Below are 9657 nucleotides of genomic sequence, written 5' to 3' on the forward strand. Positions count from 1 at the left end.
ACAAAACTGATATTAGCTAATCGCACAAATAATTAAGAAAATGCATATATTTTAAAATTATACAAATGTATACACCTATGTACCCACACGAATATAAGATTTACATTTCTTTTTAAAAATTGTTGGTTCATAATTGTAATATAATAATAAATTTATTATGTTACCAACAGTGCTGCAAATACCAACAACTTTGGAAATTCAAACTATAATAACACTTTACAAGATTTTATAAGCATTAAAATTTATAGTAAGCCGTACATCTTACTTTTTTCATATAAAAAAAGAGATTTGTAAATGTGTAATTACTTCTTACAAACTTTCAAATGCAATTTTAATGTTGTTTTGTATACAAAAATGTTTCAGAATTGAAACATTCATGTATATCTTTCAAAATAGATTTAGCTAAGTAACAATTGATTTTATTCAGGATGGTATCATTTTGTTTTTTAAAGCATAATGTTTTTATGTTGAAAAATATTTTTTGTTATTATATTATAAATATGCAGAGTACTGCATCAACTTAATATTAAATTTCAAATGCATGTCAAATATAACATCATTTTATTAAAGTTTACAGGTATCAAATACATATTTTATATGTACCAAATGCTATGTGGCAAAATGTGAATGATAATATAAACAAAAATATTTAATAATGAAATATAGCTCGAAAGTTTACCATCTTATATCTAGTGTCAGCTTTAAGGATGTGTAAGAAATCTTTTGTACATATATAAAAACATTATACTATTAAAGTATCCTTATTGTTTGAAAAATTGGATACTTAAAAAAAGTCTTCACACATAACACCAGTTTTGAATAATTATATACTTTTTACTTGATCAAAAGATACCATTTTAGTCTTTATTTTAGTAACATTATGATGTACTAAAATATCCAGATAAATGTCCATAAATATATTTATGAGCCACGATTTTAAGAGTTTCTTTAATGGTGTGTGCGCAATATCCTTTGATATATAATGGCATTTAATATACAATCAAGCAATTAATCATGTTTGGACTTTGCTTCATTTTCTAGTTGACTACCTTCATCTTCTTCATCTGAATAATTTGTAGGTGCTTCACCAGGTTTCAACAATTTTCCCACATAATCATATCTTTCTACAATAATGAAAGGATATATGAACAATAATGTTTTAATAGTAATATGTATTTTAATTTCTTTAATTTTTATCAAACCTATATCAAATATTGAATCTTAATCTCAGATTACATTAACTAAAATTTAATCCACAAAAATTCATTGTACCTATATATAATAATAATATATAAATTTCATTGTTTATTAGCTCATATTTGTATTTTATTTTATAATTTCAAATAAATTTTTTAATCTCTGTTAACAAAATATGTTTTGGCTAGTAATTACCTTTAAATTGTTCATACCACTCCCTTATAGATTCCATTTCTGTAGTGTTTAAATCACTTAGGTCATCATATTCTTGTGATGTTTCCAATGAAAATTTTGCTAAGGCTCTACTAATATCTTTTCCACCAAATACTTCATATGGACCACCTGTAATAAAATTAATAAAAAATATATTGTACATATAAAGTAATATAACTTCAAGAGAACAAAACATGAACAATTATGCTTCTATTATAATAATTAATTTCATAACCAATTTTTATAAATTAATCATTGTTATAGCTTTTTAGGATTTTTTACATATTGTGATTAAATGTTACATCTTAATAGTTAACGAAATGTTAATTATCAGTATGCCTGTTATATCATAACTTTCTTAATTATCACAATCTCGTGATGTTTGCAAATTTATTTTTACACAATCCAAAGCCGGTGATAATCGACAAACGATGAGAGTTACTTCTAAAATAATTAATAACGTTCAGAAATCGAGATAGATAGCAAAAGGTGACGATTACAAAGCAATTTTATACACGATATAAAGTCATCGAATTGATGACATCAACTCTCATATAAAATAAGTTATTAGAAATGGTTGAATGCTTACCAGGACCATAAAAGTGAGCACCACGAGTACAGTCGAAAACACTACCGTTTATAGCAATTAATATTCGTCCATCTGGTCCCTTACCATTATACTTATTTAACTCTTCAAGAGTAAAATCACGCAATTTTGTCACTTTCTTTACCTCTTCTTTTACAGGTTCTTCTATTTTCGTCTTGCTTTTAACAATTTTGTAAACCAAAATGGCAATTACGCCTACTAAAACAAGATTTATTGGACTCTTTACGATTTCGGTTATGAAACTTGAAAGCAGTTGTTGACTTTCCTGTCCGGTAGGAATTGAGGTGGAACCCGGCGAGTCATTCTTTTCCGCCATTTTGACCACCAGTTCTTAAGTAATAAAGGATAAAACAATATTTCTTGTTTACTATTGATTAATTTAATGTTGTGTATATATTAAATATCTTCGAAAAAATTTAAAATGATTTTTCAAAAAAAAATGAATCAGTATGTGTCAAAAGTACCGCTTAAACAATTCGCGTACAACCTCAATCACGTACTGCTAACATACCGGTGCTGTCTACACTAGCACCTATATGGTGTGATTATGTGCTTTAACATATAATACCCCACTACTAAACTGCATGGATAGAATCGTCTACAACGTTTTTATTTGTTTGATACTAGTCAAAATAATAGACTTTACTAATTTAAAAACAATATTTTTGACAATTATAATTTATATTTTGTATTAATCATAAAAGAAAATTTGTAATTATAAATACATAATTTTAAAAATCTTTTTGTTATCATTGCTATTTAAATATACAACTGGGTTACAAGTATTTTAACATTACATTACTGATAATACATTTTATCTAAATTGATAAGAAACTTGTAATACAATACATATAAATTTGAATTGCATACTTGGCACATGCGTATACATGCAACGCTTCAAAATTTAGCGAATTCATAGTTGTAGTTTTGTAAACTTTTATCAATATATTTTCATTAGAAATGTAAATTATTAAATTATTTCTATTTTAATAAAACTAATCTGACAATTCCAATTTTTTATATAAAACATTTTACCTCTTTACTAATATTTTATTGCGATAGTTTTTAATAAAATAAATATAACATGTTATTATAGATTTTTATTTCTAAAATATTTTAATTTAATTAAATTAACGCAACCGTGATAGAAAAATATGCTTCAGTCTATTAAGAATCAGACATTATAAAACATTCAACGTCATTACTGGGTTTAATTTTTCATAGTCATGCCATGTTGTCATTCTTCTTGCGTATGTTTGGTATATATGTATGAAAGAATTCTGATAAGTTGGACTTTAATTGACATGTACCATGATAGGTGTCGCTCTTGTTCTACATTAGAGTTTATCAATGCTTATAAAATTCATGTAAATAGAATTATAACTTTATTTTACATGTTTACGATGTGTAAATACACATATATGTATTTATGTATATGTATTTATTATGTTCTAATTATATATATATCTAAAAATTTTGTTCTATTTGTATTGAATTACATGCATTCCCGCGACCTAGAATTGAATAGAAGTACACAAATAATTATTCTGTAATTCTTGATGGTACTAAATTGCTTAATGTAGATGGAATAGTAGTAGGGGAATTGAATCAATTACAATTGCTTGAGACTAGTTTATTCAAGATAATATCTATATAACGTTGATACTTTCATGCATGATCATTATTTGATTTGTGCATAAGTTTTATAAATACTCTACAAAATTATATAATAAGCTACTTGTACTTGACTGTGTTGTACTTATATTGGACGGCACCATTTGATAAAAAATTAATAACATTTCAATGTTCTAAATTTCTATTGAATTATAGTTAAAAGTATTTAAGTTTTCACTGTTGATCTTCCATCTTGAAAATCGAGATAAGGACGAATATTAAGAATAGGCGAAACCATGTTAACATCTATTTTTTCCGAGCACATAGGACATGTTTTCTCAGATTCAATGATCCTAATGCATCAAAAAATAATTATAAATATTATTTTTTAAATAAAATGCTATACATACCTTAAGAATTCACTTTTTATACATGGAAAATCACATTGTGGACATGCTGTAAAATCGTCTTCAACGATATGTCGTCCCTAAAAATCATTACGTATTTAAAAGAATAATATTTCTAATTTTAAAATAAATGTAAGAATATTTCGACAAGACTAACTGTTGCTATACAAAAAGGTATTGTATTTTTGCATTTATCGCAAGTAATTTCTGTCTCTGGAAGTTTATTTTTGCAATATGGACATGGAGTTAAAGGTTCATCTTCAATTTCATTATCTTTTGCTTTTGGCGGTTTCCTTACAATTGCTTCAATCTTTTTACTATACTTAACATCAATTTGGTTTCTGTATTCTGGACGCATAAGCATTGCAGCATAATTAAATGCTGCATACTTCAATCCTGCTCTCTGACATTCTATTACAGTAGAAGTTAAAATTGGAACAATATCTGAAATAAAAGATGTATATTAAATATTTTCAATTTTATATATAGAACTTTTTACATTTGATATATTTGTATATTTCTTTTACTAACGAGACGGAAATTTTGATATATTATTGGCTACTCTTATTAACATACGAGCACCACGTAAATGATCATTTTTTTTCACATGAAGCCTGACAAGAATATATGAGTGTAAAAGTTGTAAATTGTTTTGCATCTCTAAAGGTATATTGATTTTATTCCTTTTTAATTCTTGATACATGCCAAATAGAACGTCATGAGCATTTCTATAATTTCCTGTAAAATAGTTTATTACATATTACAAAGAGTGTTTTAATGTCATATATTATTTAATTAGATATTATTTATAATATTATTGAAGATATTTGATATTAGATAAGTATCATAAAAGATACCATTAATCTGTTCTTCATTTGCTATAATAATTGCCGTTTTTGCAGCTTCTTTGTATTGTTTTCTAGCCATATACAATCGAAATAAATATTTGGGATCCTATAATAAACATAAATAACAAACAGATACGAATTAATACATTATATGAATGCATTGTTACTAAAATAAACATCATTACCTTCGGTAATCCATCTCCACCTAATAAAAAATCAATTAATTGATTTGCTAACTTATCATCTTTTGAAGAAGCAACTGTATCAATCGCGAATGTAAGAACTTCATTTTCATCTGTTACTAATTGTGCAGCTTTTAATAAATGTCGTAATGCTTTTTGATATTCTTTAGCATAGAAGTGATATTTCCCAGCCAAAAAATTATTTTTCTGAGATTCAAAATGTAGAGCAAGACTTTTGAAATCTTCTCTCCGCGCATTATTATCATCAATCGTATTTATTAAGATTTCTCCATACAATTCCATTTTTCCATGTTGATTAGCTAATTGAAAAGCTTCTTCATGACAATTTGACAGAATTAAAAATTTGATCGCTGAATTATAGTCATTCATTTTCTGAAAATACTTCGCGACCATCTTAGCACCCTCTATACTCTTGGTTTGTTGTACCACTTCAACACTTCGAGCTACAATTCAGAAGTTATAATATAGTATATATTCATGTATATATTCATTATTCACTAAATACTAGACATAGTATGTTTTAATATTAATTACATTACCAGGATTATTTAAGTAATCTAAGTTAATCCTAATTATATTTTCGTAATCTTTTGCAGTTTCATATGCCTTTGCTGCTTCTTCATATTTGCCTTCGAATTCTTTGGCTTTAGCATACTGTATATTAATTTTTGCAGATGAAATTTGTGGTAAAAGTTGTCCTACTTTTTGCCAATTTTTTAATTTTATATATGCAGAAGCTGCTTTATCAAAATATTCAGCTTTTTCATATAATAATGCGGCCTCGTTAAATTGCTATAATAGTAACAAATATGAAATATTTATAGACTGAATGTATATAGTAACAGGTTTTACCTTCATTGATTCTAATATTTCTGCACACTCTTTTCTTAGCTGTCTTGAACTTTCATTATCCATAGCTAAACTCACACCTCTTCTACTATCCCCACATCTAATTGACATTCTTGCAATCCCAGCGAGGCACAGATTTTTGTGGAGTGGATTATGCATGGTTGCATTAGATATATTATTTGAGTCTACTAATCCACGTTCGTAATTTGTTAATGCTTTTGGATAGTTACCCCTAGAAAAAAATTTTTCATTTAGTTATTAACCACAAGTAACTTACATACTTAATGTTACATTCTTACGTAAACTCTAATTGTTGAGCATATTCTCTAGCAATATAAGGAATCTCATCAGCTTTCAATTTTTGAGCCAAGTTCAATGCTTGTTCCCACTGCATTAAATCTCTTCTTAGATATAAGGCTTGTACAGGTTCTGATGATTGTAAAAAAAATTGTTCTGCTTGATTGTAATTACCAAGTAAGATACATGCATGTCCACATAACAATGGTAATTCATCTATAGTTTCCATGTTTTGTAATGCCCAAACCATTGCAGCATCTTCTAAGTAACGATATATTCGAATTGCTGTGATGGAAAATGATCATTTAGAAACGAAGTATATATATTATTATATATTTTTTGTAATAGTAAAACTAATAACAGCAACAACAACAATAACAACAACAATTAGAAGAAGAAGAAAAAATGAGGAAATACCGAAATCTATATTTAAATTTGCAATTGCACTTTCTCCTAATTTTAACCACGATTCCTTCTCGTTAATTTTCTCACAAGTATTCCATGCCTGTTGAAATCTAAAATACACGACAATAAGTGACTTATTTATAACAGATAAAAAAAAGTAAGTAAAATGTTTACCTTCTGCAAAGAATTTGATTTTCTAATACCTCTTTTATTTTTATGTTTTCTACAGTATTTCCTATATCTTCATGAGATGATAACGTAATCTGCATTAATTTGTTACTTGTTGAACTTAATGTCAACTCTCCAGAATACATCAATAGCGGTAATGTTTCAGATGGCAGTTTTGTTGTATTTATTTTTATAATTTTTGTACCTATTTCCAAAATATACATAAGATAATTGCTTTAATTATATTATACGGGTTTTTAAGTTTCGACTTACCTTCAATAAAATATTTTACAAATATGTACGTACTAATGACATTTTTATTGTAAATAGCAAATATATTACGTTCCAAAATATTTTGATCCCAAATTATACCTTGAATGCAGTCCAGACAATCAGGAATTTGTAAAATAGTTTCTTGCACAGGATTGTACATATAAGTATCAAACTTATTATCAATAAAGCACAACTGTGTTCCATTTGTATCTAAATAGATTTCCTTTATACCATTATTATGTACATGTTCGATACATTGGTTAAAAACTTCTAGACAAAAATATATTATGTGTCCCATCTAAATATATTATAAATGTAAATTAGTTCTTTCAGTATTTATTTGGGATTTCAAATACTTTTGAAAAGAACTTACATCACTACCATAAATTAAAAAATCAGTACTAAGAGCATGGCACGTTATTTTAAAGTCTGAGGCATTTAAGCCTGGAAACATTTTTGTATCTTTTCCCTCCTTTATCAATGTTTCATCCATTTTGATCTAAAATAACAATAATACGTTAGTAGATAAACACTTTATTAATATATTATCATATAAATTTATATGCATTTTAATATACTTGTTACCGAGTGCAACTGTAATTTGCCATCAAATAAAACAGATGCATAAGTTTCATTCAATCGTATATTATCTATCGTTGCAAGGTAATCTCTTTCAAAGTGTACTGTAGTATTATAGTGATTTTCAGATATATCCCAGAACAATGCTCTGTTATTTAACCCTACTGCTGCATGCATCGGACCTACTGTTAATACAGATGGTTCTATTATAGTGTTAATTATTATTGGGTCTGACTTTTCCTAGAAATTAATTTTAAATCTTTACATATAATTTTATATGGCTAAAATTATGAATTTTACATTTTGTATCTACCTTATCTAATGTATATAGATGCACGGCTACTTCTGTTAAACTAGTAAGTAATGCAATTCTATTCCCACAAACACTAGATAATTTAGGAATTTGTATTAAATAAACTAAAACATTGCCACTATAAGTCACAGTTGCTATCATTGTACCATCCATTGACCATTCTACTGTACTAATCCCAATTTCACCGCTTACTGTAATCAATTTTTCAGTTTCTTCCAAATTCTGAAGACTATGTATTTTTATAGTATTATCACCACATGTAGCAATTTTTCCTATCACTTGACTTATGGCCAAATCAGTCAAAATATCTTTATGATTCTTAACTTGAAATAGTTCTTGGCCGACTTCTTTAATATGTGTGGATATTGCAGTAAAATAGCCAGTTTGAAAACCGACCAAGATGTATCCATCCCCATACCTGTAATTCAATATATAGTAAAGATAAATGACCGAATTTAACTAATTTTCTAATAATTTACAGCTTACCATTTATAAGTAACAATATGACCATAACGCTTTTGAAAAGCTAATTCAATAGGATTTTCTGGATCCAATATATTGTATAGAAATAAAACAGTTTTATTGATAATAAGGGACACCTAATAAACAATATAGAAATTAACACTTTACATAACATAAACTTAAGCATATTCTATGTATTTGTCTTATGAAGAAATCATACTGTATTTTCACCCCCAACTCTGTGATCCATTTTCATCTCATTAAATTGAATATCGGATGCATCACCTTGAAGAGATATTTCGCGTTTTGTATCTCCACCACTTGTATTGATAGTTAAAATCTTATCTTCACTGGCTAATGCAAGGAGGCCTTCATAAGACCAAGCACCGCAAGTTATTCTTCTTTTGTGCTTTCCCAAAACTGGTATTCGCCTATATATCAATTCGTAACTGAATCATGTAACATAATAATACATAAGAGTATTCTAAATGGTAACACTATGATACCATACTTGGCATTTATATGGTCATAAAGTATTAAATTTCCTTTTTGTGTTCCTACAGCTAATAAGCAAGTCCTTTTTGCCCATATCATACATGTCAATCCATCCCTTACACCAGCATCTATTTGTGTCTTTTTCCCAGTTGTTGCATCCCATAATGTGATAGCAGAAGAATTTTGTGATATAACAGCTAATAAATCTCCATCAGAATCCCAGCCAAAACCAGTGCATAAGCCAGCAATTTGAATACGTTCTTGTAAATCACCTTGTCTATCAAAAATGGCAACTGAGGAATCACAACCAGTAGTCGCTAAATGAGTACTATTACCAGGGCGCCATGAAATAAATACAGTACCAGACCCATGAGGTTGATACAATTGGTAAAGTACCTGCATCAAAACATTTGACAAATAAGCATATGTATGTATAAAAAAAATAATCACTGTCGTCTTCTTAGACACTTTGAATACACAAGTACATTCTTGATTAAGTTATTAAATGTTCATTGAGAGATTTGAACGAGTAAGCAAAGTTTTTCTCAGAAATCTGTAAATATATAACCTACCTTCTCAGTCGACATTTTTTAGAACCAAATCTTTTTAATGTTACAGTTACAAAGGCTAATCGCCTAATAATATATAAAAATAATGTAATGGCGCATAATGAAAATATTAATTTATTAAATGATATCTTTTACATGTTACGTTATATTCTTTTTAT

The 9657-nt window shown here is 27.5% G+C and overlaps 2 protein-coding genes across 2 annotated transcripts; both read right to left on the bottom strand.

The window, feature by feature from the left end:
• Positions 1 to 905: 905 nt before the first annotated feature.
• On the bottom strand, positions 906 to 2566 carry MSBP (membrane steroid binding protein). Its single transcript, XM_017900846.1, has 3 exons — positions 2000 to 2566; positions 1393 to 1539; positions 906 to 1124 (listed from the first exon to the last, which is right to left on the bottom strand). The coding sequence occupies exons 1-3, from the start codon at positions 2331 to 2333 to the stop codon at positions 1009 to 1011; spliced, it is 597 nt and encodes a 198-aa protein (XP_017756335.1). The 5' UTR covers positions 2334 to 2566; the 3' UTR covers positions 906 to 1008.
• Positions 2567 to 3792: 1226 nt separating this feature from the next.
• Positions 3793 to 9657, bottom strand: Oseg6 (intraflagellar transport protein Oseg6). The gene is made up of 19 exons (XM_017900836.1): positions 9503 to 9657; positions 8947 to 9326; positions 8656 to 8866; positions 8460 to 8572; positions 7974 to 8391; positions 7667 to 7900; positions 7455 to 7580; positions 7082 to 7379; positions 6815 to 7013; positions 6653 to 6750; positions 6238 to 6520; positions 5942 to 6170; positions 5629 to 5881; positions 5072 to 5532; positions 4896 to 4992; positions 4570 to 4776; positions 4196 to 4482; positions 4042 to 4118; positions 3793 to 3984 (listed from the first exon to the last, which is right to left on the bottom strand). Exons 1-19 carry the CDS (start codon positions 9515 to 9517, stop codon positions 3858 to 3860), a joined length of 4113 nt encoding a protein of 1370 aa, XP_017756325.1. The 5' UTR covers positions 9518 to 9657; the 3' UTR covers positions 3793 to 3857.

The sequence above is a fragment of the Eufriesea mexicana genome, unplaced genomic scaffold (assembly GCF_001483705.2).
Source record: "Eufriesea mexicana isolate 0111107269 unplaced genomic scaffold, ASM148370v2 scaffold1358, whole genome shotgun sequence".
NCBI classification, from domain to species: Eukaryota; Metazoa; Arthropoda; class Insecta; order Hymenoptera; family Apidae; genus Eufriesea; species Eufriesea mexicana.

Excerpts from the sequence above, each read along its gene's own strand:
- MSBP (XM_017900846.1), bottom strand. The coding sequence starts at position 2,333 with ATGGCGGAAAAGAATGACTCGCCGGGTTCCACCTCAATTCCTACCGGA. Across the intron at positions 1,540-1,999 it reads TGCTCACTTTTATGGTCCTG|GTGGTCCATATGAAGTATTT; the intron begins GTAAGCATTCAA and ends ATTTTATTACAG. Across the intron at positions 1,125-1,392 it reads GTGGTATGAACAATTTAAAG|AAAGATATGATTATGTGGGA; the intron begins GTAATTACTAGC and ends TCATTATTGTAG.
- Oseg6 (XM_017900836.1), bottom strand. Across the intron at positions 6,751-6,814 it reads AATCAAATTCTTTGCAGAAG|ATTTCAACAGGCATGGAATA; the intron begins GTAAACATTTTA and ends CGTGTATTTTAG. Across the intron at positions 4,993-5,071 it reads GTGGAGATGGATTACCGAAG|GATCCCAAATATTTATTTCG; the intron begins GTAATGATGTTT and ends TGTTTATTATAG.